The following is a 16,958-nucleotide window of genomic DNA, read 5'->3' on the forward strand; positions in this document are numbered from 1 at the left end:
CCTGCCAAAACCCCTCAGCCCCACCAAGGTGTGTGGGCAGGTAAGAGCTGAGAAGAACAGCTGCTGCTTAAAGAGATTCTTGATGCTTGAGGAGCCTTCTTTCCCCTCAGTGTGTCACATTTACCAGCTGATGTTGTGTCTAATCCAGGGGTAGCCAGAGCTGGACAGGGAATGCCTTCCCCTCCTGCCTGCAGCACTGGGGCTGCACAGGGGAAGGCAAAGGGATGGCAACGACTGCACTCTGCTTTCATTTCACTTAAAAGCAGGTTTAATTTTTTAATTTCATTTAAAAGCAGGTTTGTCCATCACCTGTAGGGCGCAGAGCAGCCAGACCCCAGGCTGAGCCAAACCCCAGGCTGTTCCTGCAGGAGATCTTCACCCCGTGGGCCCCTGGGAGAGTGCCTGCTTAATTCTGACAGCTGACAAGGAGAGCATCATTCCTGCTGTCCCTGCACCCAGAAAAGCTTCCAATGTGGAACTTGCCAGCAGCATGTCCTGAGCTTGTTTTATAAACATCAGCCATGAGTCAGGGTGGGACAAGGCAAACACAGAGTGTGGAGCACAGCTGGTCAGCTCTGCAGGCGCCCACAGGGCAGAAATAGGGACTCATTGTAAAACTGACATATTGTAATATTGGCTAATCGTAATATGGACACATTGTAATATGGACACACTGTAATAATGTAGTAACTGAGATGTTACTGTAGCACAGGGCTCTGCAGGGTGTGACACGACCCCTTGTACCCATGTGTGATGTGTCCTGGGGCAGAGGCTCCTCACCCATGGCTGTACAGGTGTGTGACATGACCTGTGTTTCAGGTGTGTGACATCACCCATCATTCAGGTGTGTGGCCTGACCCATTGTACCCGTGTGTGACGTGTCCTGGGGCAGTGGCATCTCACCCGGGGCTATGCAGGTGTGTGAGGTGTCCCTCGGTTCAGGTGTCCCTCTGTTCAGCTGTGTCCCTCTGTTCGGGTGTGTGTCCCGCTCCCCCCGTGCGCTCCGGGCTCGGTCCCGGCTCGGCCGGTTACGGGGTCGCGGGCCCTTTAAGCGAAACTCCGCCCCCTGCCCGTCCCGGCTCCGCCCGCTCATCTCCTCCCTCCTCACCGCCCTTGCCGAGCTCCCATTGGCCGAGCGGCGCTGAGGTCCCGCCTCCCGGCCCCGCCAGCCAATGGGAGGAGCGCTAGGCGAGACCGTGGCCAGGTTGGTGCGGGGCCGATGGCGGCGGGTCCGTGAGGGGAGCGCTGGGTGGGGGGTGGGAACGGGGAGGTCCTGAGGGGAACGGGGCCCCTGGGGGCAGCAGGACACCCTGAGGGGAGCGGGGCCCCTGCGGGGAGTGGGGTCCCATGAAGGGCTGAGGAGAGCGGGGCCCCGGGGGGAACTGGGACACTCTGAGGGGATCCGGACCCTCCTCAGGTGCTGAGGGCGTTGGGGTCACCTGAGGCGCTGAGGGCAGAGGGGACCCCTGGGGGACCGGGACTCCCTTGAGCGCTGAGGGCAGCGGGAGCTGAAGGGAGCGGGACCCCCGAGGTGCCGAGGGCAGCGGGAGCTGAGGGGCGAAGGACTCCCGAAATGCTGAGGGAACCGGGCTCCCTTGAGGGCAGGGGGTCCTCCTGAAGTGCTGGCGAGGTCGGGTGTCCGGAGGTGCCTGGGGAGAGTTCGGCAGCCCCTGAGGAGGGAGCTGTGCCGGGGAGGCCGGAGGGTCCCACAGCAGCGTCCAGCCGGGTCCTGCGGGTTGAGCTCCCTGGGCACAGCCGAGCCCAGCCCGCAACTGTGCCCGGGGCCAAGGAAATGCCATTAAATCGTGGTGGTTTCACCTGAGGAGTCCCTTAGGGGTAGATGGAGAGCGTTAAGGTCAAGGATCCGTAACAATGTGGGGTTTTCTTACCTATACCTCATCCTAACAACAAATTGTTTGTGGAGCTGAGGATTGAAGGAAAAAAAAAAATAACCCGATCTCGCAGCTGTAGGCTGAACAATAATTAAAGTGCTCAGACAGGTTCTAGTCTTCATGCAGCAAAATGAAGGCTTGTTATTCGGGTTGAAGTTAAGTATAGCATGAGCTGTCCTTACTTTAAAAAAAAAAGTGCTTTTCCAAGAGCTTAAAATGTGGATTGCTAAAGTGTAGAGACCTAAGGATTTATGAAAAGGATAACTTTGCTCAGTTTTTAATGTCTGTTGGTAAACCTGATGTATGTTTTGGCTGTAATTAAAGACCGTTTGCTCAAGGGACTGTGTTGCCTTTTAAATAAAATTATAGAATGTAACATTTAAAATGTTGAGCAACATAGTTATAAGGTGGTTTGTTCACAGGCTGACCAAAAAAAAAAAAAAAAAAAAAAATTGGAAAAAAATACTGATTGCAGAGCTAAACGCTGGTCTTGAGGAAACTGAAAGTGTCTGGGTTTTGTTTCAGGTCCTGCCACTGTGAAAGATGAGGCTGCACGAGAGCCGGACAAGACCCTTCCAGGCCCCTGCCACTGTGCACACCTTCCCGGGCAGGCAGCTGTTCGTGTTCCCCAGTGGCCGCTCCGACTCGGAGGAGTCCTCGGAGGAGGAGCTGAACGTGATGGAATTGCGGCCCCGGGGCAAGGAGCAGCAGCGGGGCAGCGCCGCCCGGGGCAGGCCGGGGGACGTGGTGCTCCTGGAGAGGGAGCTCACCGAGGAGGACAGCCTCAACAAGCTGGCCCTGCAGTACGGCTGTAAGGTGAGCCTCAACCACCCCGGGGCTTCACCTGTGTCTGGTAGCTCTGACACCGGCAGTGCTGGCCCTGTGCTTTGTATGATTGGTCATTGTCTGTAAAACTCGAGAAAGGCAAAAATAATCCCAGACAAACACAAAAAATGGTTGTTCAGCCAAAAGCCTGGGAAGATGTTGTCAGCCTCACACCCTGCCTGACCTGCTTTCCTGTTTAATTTCAGTGACTAAATGCAGGTTGTACCAAGTTATTTCAGTGAGGGCAAACATTAGGGAGCTGAGTGTAGAAATGAGGGCTCTGCTCTCAAGGAACAGTGGAGTTTTTGAAGCAAATTGAGCAGCACAAAGAAACACCGCAGTTATGGGTGAGGTTTTTTGTTTATGTTTTGAAAGGTATCAGCTTACATTTTGCAAGGAAGGTCTGAGTCTAACAGAGGAGACGTGGAGAGGCACCAAAGTTCAGTCCCAAAGTCCAGGTGCTGTCTGTGTTTGGGTTTTGGTTGTTTGCTGTCATCCCAAGCTTGTACAGTTCAGGTGCCTTGGGCAGGAGGGAGGGCATGTGCACAGGGAGATTTCTCAGCTGGAACAACTACAGCATGTTTTCTTTGTTCCAAAAAAGAGCAAAACTGCTGGAAAGTTGAATTACCTGCTCTGAACATTAGAAGCCCCCTGTTGTTCAGCAGTTGGAGCTGTATTTTCAGAGCCCCCTTTATCTGCAAGCAGGACTGTGATTTCAGAGTTCCATGATGACACAATTGGCCTGTAACCACAGAGGGGATAATGACACAGCTCTGGCTCCAGCTCTGGCCAGTGCAGTCTGTCTTGCTTAACCACACAGCAGCTGTATGGTGCAGCTGAGGCAAGAGGCCTTAGAGGGATTGCAGCAATTCCTCCCCTCCCATGCCCTTAGAAACAAAAGCAAAACAAAAAAGGCACCCTTGTAGGTTGTGCTGACGAGCCCGATGCGTGTGGAGAAGTGAGTCTGGTAGGACTTGAATGGGCCTTGATTGGCCCCGGGAGAGCCTGAGAGGCAGAGCTGAGCTGTGGTTGGGTGTGTGCTGTGTGCTGCTCTCAGCAGCACCTGGGCTGGCACAGCAGTTGGTGAACTCAGAGGAGGGAGATTCTGAGCAGTTCTTTGGTTTATGAAGAATCTGGCTGTGCCTCTGCACTGTCACCCCGTTCTGTCCCTGCTGTGGCTCAGTTGTGTTCTCTGCTGCTCCACTCCCAGAGCCTTTCAGCCCCTCTGGAGCCTGCTGGGCCTGCCCAGAGGAAAAGCAAGCTGATGAGCACCACATAGGCAGTGTTCTCCTCCCACAGGACAAAAACTGTCCTGCTGCCTCCCTCCCTTCCAGAAAGGGCACTTCTGATTTGTTCCAGTTAAACTGAACAGATACAGATCTCCTTATGGCAGGAGATTTGTCTCTTTAAAGACTGGCATGACAGTTTTCATGTGTTTTATTTTATTTGCACAATTAAACAGCTCCTGAAAGGTCACCAGGACAGCGGTGAGGACTGTAACCACATCTATATAGGCAAATGTGTGTAAAAATCCAGAAGGAACTTCTCCTTGAAATCAATGAGAACTTGACATTGGTTTCAGAATCTGCTTGGGGAGGGGATAGTAAGACAGTGCAACAAATAGCTCTGTGTGTGTGCCACAGATAACTTGGCAGAGAGGCAAAGCACTTCAAAATTCTCATTTTTACTCTTGACCATTTATAGTCCTGGCTTGCTTTTGGCATTGTTCTTGGGCTGGGACAAGAGGAGCTCACTGCAGCCAAAAAATGAGTACAAAAAATAAGCCTAAATGCTTGTGCAGCCCAAGCTCTCGCTTGCTTCCCATCAGCATTGTTTGTTGTTTCTGTGTGAGTGCTGCTCCACTTTCTGTTTCTAGAGTCTTAGCACCACACTGCAGTATTTGATTGCAGACACCACGGGGGATATTTACTGTCCCAGTAATTTGTTTTCATTGGAACAAATCCAGAAATTGAAGCAGCACCTCAGTTAGGAGGCTCTGGGTGAGATTGTTATTTCATAACTAAGAAATTTTGCAGGGTTTAAGTCCAGAGCCCACACTGGGGCTGGCTGTGAGGAGCCCAAAGCAGTGACTGAGGATTCCTTTTGCCTCAGGGTCCCCAGATCAGGTCCTGGATTAAATGTGCCATTTTCAGAGTTCTCAAGCTTTGTGGAGTAAACATGAGATTCAGTCCTCCATCTCCTCTCCGCTGTACCTCTGAGCAGAGTGCTTAGGAAGTAAAGTGGGTTTTTTTGTTTTAGCTCCCCAGTTTCCTTGGCAGCCTCAAGCGTGTGTGCGGTGAATGCAGGTCATGCTGTGATTTCTGAAGAGCAAGGCACAGTCCCTGTGCTGTGTCTCTGCTGTGATGGATGAGAGGTGCTTTACCTGTTTGTGTTGCCTTTCTCTTTGCCTTGGCTCTTGCTGGTTTATGTGCCCTCCAGCCTTCTCCTCAAGGTTCTTTCACATCTCCTTGGCTGCAGCAGAGAGCTCCTGGCACACGCTGACATCCTGTTCCTTTCCTTTGGCAGAGGCTTTAGTGCCACTGAGCAGTTGCTGTGCTTGCTGGGTGCCTGTGAGTGGCCACTGGATGAAGCATCTTCTCTTGGTTAACTGAGGGGTGCTGCCTTTGTCCTTGCATTGGCACTGCCTGTGCCTGATGCTGCACGTGTGGCTGCTGGGTGGGGACACAGCTCACAGACAGGAGCCACCAGAGGTGGTGACAGGAGCAGAGGGGATTGTCCATGCTCAGGAGGAACGGGCTGGATGGGCTCTGTCCTGCAGCAGAGAGCTGTTCCTTGAGCAGAGGATGCTCGTGCCTGCCTGGGAGATCCTCACCTCCTCTCCAGGCTGTGCCCTTGCTTTCACAACTGCTGTGCTCCCAAAATGGAGCTCTGATCACTCTGAAATAATTTCCTGAGCAGGGGATGCTCACATTGGTGGTGTGCTCTCACCTTAAGCACTCCTGTAAGGTATGAAAATAGTTTTTAAAAGGATCTCTTCGTTAAAAAGATTCTTCTTGCCTTAACTGAAAGAAGGGCAAAGAAAGCAAGGATAAGGAAGAGCAGTATGGAGCAGAATACAGCAGGTACAAGAGACGGAGGTTGTAGACTGGTTTCACAGGGGACTGGCTCTATCCTGCAGGGCCTGGAGCACCCCTGGAACTGCTGGAGAATCTCTCAGAACATCAAACCACCTGCATCCAGGGCCTGCTTTTATTCCCTGACAGCTCCTGGCACACTGGTTTTGTAGCTGCTTCCTGCCTTACTCCTGGGCTGTCCTGCCCTCACTGTTTGTGTCCTTTCTGGATTCCTTAGGTTGCAGATATCAAACGCGTCAACAACTTCATCCGGGAGCAGGACCTGTACGCGCTGAAGTCCATCAAGATCCCGGTGCGGCCGCACGGGCTGCTCACGGAGGGCGCCGGGGCCCTGCGGCCGCTCCCGGCGGGGCCCGCCCAGCCCGGCCTGACGCGCGCGGAGCCGCCGGAGCCCGAGCCCGCTGCGGGCAGCGCTGCTGGCGGCCAGCGGGTCAGTGAGTACTTCAGGGGCATCGACCAGAGCATCCAGGACGCCGTGCAGGTGGAGGTGCAGCTGAACGCCGAGTACGGCGGGGAGGGGCTGGAGAGGCCCCTGCCCGAGGCGGGGAAGCGGGACAAAGCCGGGAACGGCGCGGACTGCGGAATCCAGTGGTGGAACGCCGTGTTCATTATGCTCCTGATAGGAATCGTCCTGCCAGTGTTTTATATCATCTATTTTAAAACACAAGGCCTGGTGGCCCACACCTCTAACATGACAAACTCAAATGTTTCATCAGCTGGATAGGAAGGGAAATTACCACAAGACTCAGTTGTAGGAAAAAAAATCCTAAGGTGAAAGGGCAGCCCACTTCAGCCTCTGCAGCAGTGATGCCCAAGTGCTCGTGACTGACTCAAGTGCACCCGAGGGGATACAACAATACAGATTATTTTTATTTTTATAAGTAGCTGATGATGTAATCCTGAATTTGACTGAAAATGAGGTGATGTGATTTTGATAGAAAAACAAGGATGCTTTGTTGCTTAAAGAGATCATCACCCAGGTGGCTTCAGAGTTGGGAACTCTGTTGAGGGAAAGTATTTTGTAGCAATTTATTCATTATGGTTGCTTCAGGTATTTCTTAATGCCATGTCTAGAAGCAAATTCTTTGCTGCTGAGCTAGAGAGTGCAGTATTAATGTGGTTGGAAAGTTGGAGGTTGTTTGCATTTTAAGGAAACACTTTTTGCTGGAATAGAAGCGGGGGACACTTTTTCTCAGAAGTGTCACTTTTGTCTCTTGCAGACCATGGTGGTTTTGGCCTGCTTGACCCCAATGATGCCTTCTGGGGCTCTGAGCTGGGTGTGCCAGGGCACAGTGATGCTGCCAGCACCCCACCTTGTCACCCCCTGAGCAAATCTTTGAGCTGTGTTCAATTGAGATGCATCAGGCCCAGCCCTGGCAAGGGTGAGCCCAGACCTCTTCCCCTCAGTGAAATCCCTGAGAGATCTCAGTGCAGGATCTGTGCTGTCCCAGGGTGCTGCTCAGCCCTGCAGGGGCTGTTGGATGAGGACAGGAGAGCACGAGAGGAGTCACAGGCACTTCTCAAGGGCTCATTTGCTGGCAGGAGCTCTAGTCAGTGTTATTTGCTAAAAAAACTAATAATAGCCTGTAGTGGTGCTTCTCAGAGACCCAGGCTCAGGCATGGAAGTAGTTCCTCATGTGCAGTCTGAGTGGGAGTGAAGTGGGAGCTGGGTGCAGGTTGCAGGCCCAGGACAGAAGCCCAAGAAGGGTGAAGCGTTTCTGGAGGACTGTGACGCTGCTGTCTGTGACAGTTTCTGTGAACTGAGCACGTGCACTGAAAAGCTTCACAGGGCAGGGGAGGTGTTGGTCAGCCCAGGGCTGTGCCCTTCAGGGCCACTCAGCAAACACTACCTGCTGCAAGGGAGCAGCAAGGGAGGCCTTGGGAGCTTTGCTAAACAGAAGAACTTGCCTCAGAAATTTGATTCAGCAAATTCTGGGCCTGTGGGCAGAGGTAAAGGCTTTCCTGGAACCAACCACTACATGTGTGGGCAGGTGCTGTTGGTGCTGAGGGTGAGGGCAGCGCTGGTGGGCAGGAGCAGGAAGCTGCTGTGGCCCAGCCCCATTTGCAGCTGCCCAGCTGCCAGCAGGAGCACAGGGCTTTCCCAGCTTCCCCTGGCAGCCTGAGGCCGGCTGGGGCTGGGGCTGTGCTGGGAGCACCTGCTGTGCAGGTGTGGCCTCAGCCCGGCCTGAAGGACACAGAGCCTCTGTGCCTCTCCTGGCACTGTCTGCCTCCACAGGGAGGATCAAAGCGTCTCCAGCAAGGTGAGGACCCCACACCACACAGGCACAACCGTGTGCTGCTACAATGAGAACCTGTGTTCCCTGCAGCTCTCCAAACTGGGAGCCTAGTTTTATAAATGAACACTCCAAAGCATCTTATACTGAACAAAATCTTGTATTTTTCTTCTGTGAAGAGCTGTATCTCTTTGTTCTGGGGACGGGCGGGACCAGGTTCTTATATTTTTAAATAAAGCCACATGAAATAAAAGCACAAGAGGCACAGCCCGTGCTTTATTTGCTACCACACAGCTGAGCAGCTGCCTTAGGACGAGGGGCCCCTTGCAGCCCCACCTGTGAGCAGGGCTGGGAGCAGCAGGAGGAACCGAGGCAGGACTGCCCTTGGGCTCTGCACTCCCAATGGGCCCTGGTTCATTTGCCAGTTTCTCCACGTTTTATAGAAAGGTTCTTAGCAGGCATCAGTCCTTGAGTGCAGTAACAAGCTGTGTGTATTCCTGCTGCTGAGCACCCTCATGGCTGCAGCTCAGAAGCAGCACCTGGCACCTGCACTGACAGCTGGAGGGGACAAGGACACGCCGACGGACGGGACCAGAGCTCTGCAAACACGAGAGAGGCCGGAGTACACAGTAAAAGCCAGTATCTTTACTTTAGTGAATGCAGGATACAAATATTTTACAACAACCTCTAGCATTTTCTTAACCATTTGATAAAAAGTTCACTAGAATATTTATTGTATATTGAAGAAAAAACAACACATTCAGGGAAAAAAATTGAGATTAACTTATTTTTTTTCTTAAAAGATTCGTCTCAAGGATGGCAACAAAGTCCAGCTTGTGCCGCCAAACGGCTTATCAGCATTAAACCGTGAACAGCTTCTTGTGAACTGTTGACTACAAACATTTACCAAATACATAAATCTCTTTTAAAAAAGCCATTTTAAATATAGCAAAGCAGTGTTCTCTTGCACAGCAAAGTGAAGAAAGGTTCTACTAAGATTTAAATGTTTACATTGGTTAAGTCTTTCTTTCACATTCGGATTTAACTTCTGCCCAGGATCAATTGTTAGGAGTTGTTTTGTTCCTTATTTACTATGTATTTCTTGTGCGCACAGTAACTCGCAAGTTTCTGATGCATTAGTGTCCTTGGAGGGAAGGCAAGGCTAAAGCAGTTCTCTCTGACGAGTCCCTGACAACGTGGCGTTCTCAAAACTATCGTGAGAGCTCGAGGATGGAGGTGATTTGTCACAACAGAGATAAAAATCTTAAATCATTCAGACCTGACTGGGTTCAGCCCAGGATTGGATCCACTTGCACTTCAGTCAGCAGAGATAATTTTAAAAAGTTTTTTTTTAACCTGTTGAAATATCTGTGCTATGTCATCTCTTTTTTTTTTATATAAAACATTTTTACAATTTCTAAAAAAGTATGTTTCAAAGTGAGTTAGTCGTTATTAAAAACCAGGGTTCCCATGTCCTCGGTGGCAGGAGGTGCTCCCCGAGACCGCAGGGCTGTGGAAGGAGGTTTCTGCCGGGGCTGGGGCAGCACAGGGCCACTCCCTTGCCCAGCTCTTTAGAACTGATTCTTTTTATTATTTTTTTTAATTCATTGGTGCAATTTCAATACAAACTCTAACCCTTGTGTAGCTTTGTCTTTAAGAAAACAGTAGTTAAGTACTGTTTAAAAACCTGCATAGAAATAAAGACTATTGAGATACAGTCAGCAAAGCCATCTGATAAGGCACACAAGAAAATAGACAGTAAATGTGAATGCAGAACTCCCACTCGGATGTACAGCAAAGTTCATACGGGTGCATAAATCATGGAACTCACATCACTGGTCAGAGCAGCAAAAGGTTCCAGGGAGCAGCAAGTGGATTGGGTCACTGGGACAGCGGCCATGGGAGTGTCCCTCCTGCCTGCACCCTCCTGGCAGCCGGGAGGAGCCCAGGGAAGGGCCCGAGGGCACCGCAGCCCCTGCGGCTTTGAACGGTGCCGGGACAGCGGGACAGGGCTGGGGCCCACAGGTACCCCGCCCTGCTCACCCCTCCCTTACTGCAGCAAGGGATTTTCCCTAACTGGAAAAAAAAAAAAAAGCCCAAGCAAAAACCGTAATAAATATCAGGGCTAACTCTGAAGAGTTTGGGCAATCCCAGGGCTCTGCAGCTTCCACCAGAACCAGCACTGCCAGCCTGGAGGTGGCCGGGAGCACCGCTGGGATCACGGCCCTGCATCCAACACCAAACCTGCTCCCAGCCCAGTCTCGTGGCACAAGGGGGCTCTGCATTCCTCCCTCTCTTGGAAGCAGCAAATTTTTCCCAAACCACTTGCCAACTCACAAAACCTTTTGTGCTCCTCTGATATGTGTCATTTCCCTATCATGAGAAATTAGGTCAAGTTTTTCCACTGGTTTTTTTTTCCTCCTCAGAAGAGGCAGCTTTAAAATGATGCCTTAAAATGTGTTGTAACAGATTTTTTATATTTATGCAGGATGAACTTAACACCGGATTTTTTTTTGCCACTTTGCTATTTATATACATATATATAAAATGTATAATGAAGCTTAACCATACAGCACAGAGATTACAATTGAACGGCACACATTCACCACCAGTGAGGGGGCCAACCCCTTTATACACCCTCTGAAAAATCTGGATAATAATATTAATAATAATTAAAATCCAAAGAAAGTACAGTATATTTAACAAAATAGTAAATATTAAACAGTGAATACTCTACTTAATAAGGACCTCGCCTTGTTTCAAGTTGGCGTCAATCCACAAAAATATACTTTTTAATCTGGTGACCGTACAATACATAGGTACTTACACCAAAGGTGATAATATATTTAGGATGCTATATACACAAAGAGTTTGGCTCAAATTTAAATTTACATATAAGTGTTCATGGCTTATTTTTCCCCCAAGGTTCCGCCTGCAAGTTTTTCCTTTTCATCTTTGAAAGCAAAAACTAGAAAGTCAAAATAAGATAAAACTATACTCTACAAAAAAGCTACAACATACAGCTTTGGCTTATATAAATAATTCATAGCAGAATGTGTTCAAAAGTACTGTATATAACTTTATATATAGTCTTCAATTCATTAGGGTATTGTTTTCTTTAATATAAAATATACATGAGCTAAAATCCGTTTCTATATTTTTCAAAGGTATGAACGTAAAAACAAATTTGTCAAACATATTCCAATTATAACTTAATATATTAATTTTATTTTGTTAATGTTCTATTTTCTAGGCTAATATTTTCTGAATATTTCATGCGAGTTCTCTATGCTCTCTTTCACTCATTAAAAAAATCACTTCTTTGACCCAATACACTTTTTTTTTTTTTTTGCACGTGCAAAACAGGGTTTTTGTTTTTTTTATTTTTATTTCTTATAGCATCAGCCCTTCTCCATGCACCCTCTGCAATAGAGACCCATGCCAGGTTGGGTAATAGAAAGGTCAGTTTATGTACAGTATTGCTTTCTTCTTCCTGCTTTTCTACTGCTCTGCTGCTACAAAGCAATTATTTCTTAACTACGAGTAACCATAGAGCTGACTACACACAGGGACGGTACTACAGGCGAGCCCTCGCTCGGGTGGCTGTGGAGGAGGAGGAGACACTGCGGGGACGCCGCTCTGGGCTGGGGTCACACACGAGTCCAGGTAAGTGCCAGACTAGAGCTCAAACCTACGGGATTGTTCTGTTACTTTTACCAAGGGACATCTGCAGCTATACAAGAGTTTGTCGTAAGTGCCTGATGATTGGTGTATGCTACACACACTAGCACATATATATGCATGTGAAGATATATATATGCACGTATGTATATACATATAAATATACTTATTCACGTCCTTATTTATAAATTTCGATATGTCAGGACAGTTCATGTTGAGAACACAAAGCTGCGAGGCGGCACGGCGGGTTTATGTCACCCACGTGTCCATCCGCATGCGTTTTACCGAGGGGCTCTCGCGATCCTCGGCGTTGGGCGGCCGCCCCAGCACCACGGGCGAGTGGAAGTCGCTGCGCGGGTCCTCGCGGTCGCTGCCGTCGTAGGAGCTGCTGGAGCTGCTCAGGCTGTCGACCGGGGAGCGCCCCAGCTCCTGGCGCGACGGCGGCGGCGGCGGCTGCGGCTGCTGCGGCTGCTGCGGAGGGAACCCCGAGGGGGTGACGCGGTCCCGGGGAGGGGAGATCGGTTCCGACTTGATGTTGATGTTTTGGTTGGTGTTAATGGAGAGGTTTGAACCCTGAGATAGCTGGCTGCCAGTGCTGGGGAAGGAAAACCGAAAGGTGCAAATCAGAAAACGCAGAAAGTGAAAACCAAGTGATGATTCACGTGGCTGTGATGGTGAGGGCTTGGGGCTCGGCACAGAAACAAATGCAGTTTACTGGGAAGAGCAGAGGTGAAAAAATCATTAAGTAAAGGTCTGAGCTGCATTTACAGAAGTTCAGAACAAATATTTTCTAATGCCAAACAGTTCAGTCACCACACAGGTGCCCCCTTGGTGAGAAGCTGAGCCTGCAGGGACACAGCTCATTAGCTGGAAGCTGGAGGTGACTGAAGGGACAAACACCCTGACACACACAAATGTTTTCCAGCACAGACAAGAGGTGAAAATGTGCTGAGTATTCCCCTGGTGCAGCTGCTGCAGCCCCCCAGAGCTGCCCTGGGTACTTACACAAGAGAGCTGAGGGCCGCGGGACGGAGGTGGTGCTGCTGCCAGGCAGACACCTGCCCCAGGGACAGCATTCCTGGGGAGTTAAAGCCCTGCAGGGCAGACAGGTCTGCGCTAGTCAAGGAGTAATCTGAGAGGGAGAAACAAACAAACAACAAAATAATATATAGGGGGGTTTATATATATAACACATACACACATAAACACAAAGGCTTTCTGCCCAGAACAAATAAATGCAGCTGATCCAAAGGAATCCAAACATGAAAACTCTGAAGTCTGGGAGCAATCCTGCCAAGCTCATGGGGAGCTTAACAGTACAGAGGCCTACAAATAAAAAATTTTTGCCTTCTGCTTTCAGGTTCTCCATGTTGCTGTCTGGGAGCTTGTTCCAAACCCACGGGTACAACACATTAATGCAGTGTACATAGAGAGGTGTGCACCTTACAGTGAGACTTGGCCCTGTGCTGTCAGAGACCCACACACATCCCTGCAAGAGCCTTCCTGAAGGCCTCAGGAGTCCCAGCTGCTCCCAGCAGGTGAAGTTTCTTGGGCTGCCTTTTTCTTTTTGCTTCATTTCTTCTCAGTTGTCACTTCTACTAAAACTCTGAAAACCCTCACACGTATTTCTGCACAGCTTCAGAAAAGTTTGTCCTGAGATGACTGACCCAAAAAGCCCCTTCTGCAAGACTAAAATTGAATTTAAAAAATAAAGAAAAAATAACAACTGTGCAGCCCCTGCAGTGACCCAGACATGCCCTGAGCCTGCAGAGCAGCCAGGCCTCCAAGACCTGCCCAGTGCAGCCCAGGCTCGGCCTGGAGATGGATGTGCTGGGCTGATGGGATTTGTCTGAGCAGACCTGAAGGAAACACTGATAGGAATTCAGTTCCCATGTCATTTTTTTCCACTGCAATTACAGCTTTTATGACCATGGACAATTAACTTCTGACAGACAGAATGTGTCTGGGGCCAGGGCTTTGAGGAGGTATTTTTCCAAAGAGCACACAAGTCACTACACAATTAGCTGCATTATTAATTCCCTAAATAATCCCACATCTGCTGGCAGTGACAGGAGGACAGCCCTGCTGCAGGAGTGACCTGATGTGAGATGCACACACCAGAGCACCTCGTGCACACAGAAACCAGCACTGCTGCCCCACGAGCAGCACTGGAAGTCTGTACCTCTGTAAAACAACTGACCTGCAGCCAGGAATTTATGGCTTGGTGTGCTCTGCCCAGGTGTCAATTATTAATGAACTGATTGCAAGGGGTTTAATATTTTTTTAAATGCCTGGATTGTTTTAGTAATTCAGTTAGTTCTGGCCCTTCCTCCAACAATCTACAGAATACCCAAACAGATTATATAAAATAGGGTGATTGTGGAAAACTGATATCCAACATTTTAATTAAGGATCCAAGAGCTGAAGCTATCCCTTCCAGTCCTGAAAAAAAACAACTTTATCAATCCAGAAAAACAATTAAGGTATTTAAATTTTATCTTAGTCCTTGAATTGCAAAACTGAAATTGTGCTGTAAGTGGAGACTACCCTGAGAATCCCCAGGCAACAATTTGGTTTCAATATCAAATTTCTTCCTGCAAATCCCCTGAAAGGTTCAATCTAATAGAAATGATTCTGAAGTGTGTGAAAACCACTAAAGGCTGAAAGCTTTGCACAAATGATTTGCATTCTCAAAGGAAATGGGCTGGAGTTTAAAATCACAGCCCAGCACTTGTCCATTACGTGGGACATCAGCTCCCAGTGCCTTTGCTGCTTCCTGAGGTTCCAGCCCCCCTCAGTTCCAGCAGCAGCTCCCAGGTTATTCTGAGTGAGGGATGCACCCAGCTCTCCCTGCAGCAGCGTCCTGGACACAGGGGCTGTGTCAGGTGAGACTCCCTGAGGCTCCTCTGAGCAGGAGCACAAGGGTTTGCCCTGAACAGCCACTGAACACCAGAGCTACCCACCCTAAACCTCCCCTTGTGCAACCTGAGGCTGCCGTTGCCTCATGTCCCATCACTCAGTACTTGACTTTCATGAACTACTTTCCCAGCCAGCAAACCACTCATCACTTTCACATTACCAAATGCCTTACATCACACCCAGCCTGGATAAAAAGTAGTTTTAAGGTCCTGCAGACACTAAAAGTATCTGAAGAAGAGAAGTACTGAAGGATCAGCTATTGCCCAAACGTGAGGCACTCCAGTTCCCAGTGGGATTGTTACAGGCTCAGTTTTGATGAGTAAGAGCCTTCATTTGAACTGAAGAGGAAAACAAAGTCAGGTGTCACAGAAATGTGAATTTCCTGGGTATCTGACTCCTGTGTGCAGTCCCAGCCCTGACCCCAGCTGTGGAGGCCCATGGGCCAAGAGGGAAAAGAATCCACAACGCTCCCCTCAACCCCTCAGGTGACAGCATCTTTGTCAGGGTGAGAGAAAAGCTTCTCCCAGCATGCCCTGCTGTTGCAGGTAGATGAGATGTATCCTATTGGTCCCTCCCCTCTGTTCCCCCCCTGTGCCCTCATCCCATTCGCTCGGGTGCTCTGTCCCCATACAAACCCCTGCTTTCCCTGCCCCAGGGGCCTTCACCCCTGCACCCTTCTGAGGAAGGAGCTCAACAAAGGCTCTCCCTGGAACCCCACACAGACCCCGTCCCTCCCTGTGCGTGGCCCGGATCCCAGGAGAGCTGAAATCACCCGGTGTGGGCACAGGTGTGAGCACAGGTGTGAGGTGTGGGCACAGGTGTGAGGTGTGAGCACAGGTGTGGGCACAGCCGTGCCCGTGCCCCGGGCTCGTTGCCAGCAGCACTTACCGGTGCTGGGGGTGCTGTCCCAGGTGGCCGTGTACACCAGGCCCTGCGGGGGCAGGCTCGGGGTCGTCACCGAGAGCACGGGGGTGGCCAGGGGCTGCGTGGACTGGGAGCTGCTTATCCTCTGGGTGTTCTGCAAGGATGGAAACAACAAACCCTGTGAGCCCGGAAGAGCAACGGGAATGCGGTGTCACTGTAACAGAGCACTGCACCCCAGCCTGCTGCTCTGCTCTGCCTGAGTTAGGAACTCATCCTTTTTGTCAGGATTGGTTTTCTAAAAAAGCTAAAATATTTCAAGACAACCAAAACGATCTTGCCAAACTGAAATGAAAAATTAATTGAAGGCTCACTGGGCCACTTCCCAAGCATGCAGATTTCAACAGTGTTAGCGTTGTAGGACACACAAAAATTAATGCAATTTCTTAGGGATACACACAACAATTCTCAGAAGTTCTTAAGTGATTTAAGAGTTTCGAGTCTTATTTTTAAAGAGGTTTTAGTGCAGATGGTGAGGTGCAGTTCCACCAGAAGAGATTCTCCCACTTCACAGTTGTTTATCCAATTTTCCAAATTTCGGCTGCCAGTTTTGACACTGTGCTGACTACACCTGTCCTGAAAGGAACACAGAGATCTTCTAAATTTGTGTTGATAAGACTTCAGTGATAAAATAATCTTGCTGTTCCCATGGTTCCTGAGAAACTGAGAGAGCACTTGTTATAATGCAGATATGTTTCCAAGCAAATGACACTGGAGTTCACAAAGAGCAACGGTGCTTTTCTGACAGGGAAAACAGCTAAACTAGATTGTCTCAGATAATTCAACTGTGGGCACAATTTGGCTTTTTAATAGTAGTCCTTCCTATATACTGGAATGAACATCTGCAGCAAACATATCACTTGAGATAAGCTCTAACCAAATTTGCTGGTTAGAAAATTAATTAAACACTGTGGTGAACAGCACCAGACAGCAAAGCTGCTGCCACAGAATGTTCTGCTCTCCACAGTGACAACTGCAAATCTTCCTGAAAAATATGAGGTTCAACACCATTTGGCCATGACAAATACTGTCAAGAACAAAATGCTAGGGTTTTATTTTTCAAGAACAGATATTTGCTTTTATCTGCAGAATTCTTAGAAAGAGCAGTAGTTTCTACACCCTGTATTTCTACAAGGAGCTGGGATTCAGTCTGCTGGAAATACGTTTTCTTAAAGCAAACCTCTATCTCTGAAAAAATATTTGCTACAAAAGGAGCAGTTTCTCATCTCTTTGGTAGGGATCCATTTCATAACTTTACAAGACTGAAGTTACTACTCCTTTCCTTTATTTCAGACACAGGTATTTCAGGATCTGCAGCACTTAAATTTTTTCTCCACTCTAATCTTGAGAGAACGAGCAGCATTAAAAATTCATCATTCCCTTAAAAATAT

The 16,958-nt window shown here is 49.2% G+C and overlaps 2 protein-coding genes across 7 annotated transcripts in view; one reads left to right on the forward strand and one right to left on the reverse strand.

Annotated features, from left to right (window-relative positions):
* The first annotated feature begins 1,181 nt into the window (after positions 1-1,181).
* On the forward strand, positions 1,182-10,680 carry LYSMD4 (LysM domain containing 4). The gene is made up of 3 exons (XM_074549191.1): positions 1,182-1,229; positions 2,418-2,708; positions 6,030-10,680. Exons 2-3 carry the CDS (start codon positions 2,436-2,438, stop codon positions 6,534-6,536), a joined length of 780 nt encoding a protein of 259 aa, XP_074405292.1. The 5' UTR covers positions 1,182-1,229; positions 2,418-2,435; the 3' UTR covers positions 6,537-10,680.
* The window catches only part of MEF2A (myocyte enhancer factor 2A), an 81,395-nt gene continuing 73,106 nt past the window's right edge, over positions 8,670-16,958 (reverse strand). For all 6 annotated transcript variants that reach the window (XM_074549188.1, XM_074549190.1, XM_074549185.1 and 3 more), the window contains 3 exons: positions 15,535-15,664; positions 12,733-12,859; positions 8,670-12,322 (listed from right to left, as the gene is read on the reverse strand). In XM_074549188.1, coding sequence (XP_074405289.1) covers positions 11,977-12,322; positions 12,733-12,859; positions 15,535-15,664 — 603 coding nt within the window. In that variant the 3' untranslated portion in view covers positions 8,670-11,976. The remainder of the gene's footprint in view (positions 12,323-12,732; positions 12,860-15,534; positions 15,665-16,958) is intronic.

The sequence above is a fragment of the Zonotrichia albicollis genome, chromosome 11 (genome assembly GCF_047830755.1).
Source record: "Zonotrichia albicollis isolate bZonAlb1 chromosome 11, bZonAlb1.hap1, whole genome shotgun sequence".
Classification (NCBI taxonomy): Eukaryota; Metazoa; Chordata; class Aves; order Passeriformes; family Passerellidae; genus Zonotrichia; species Zonotrichia albicollis.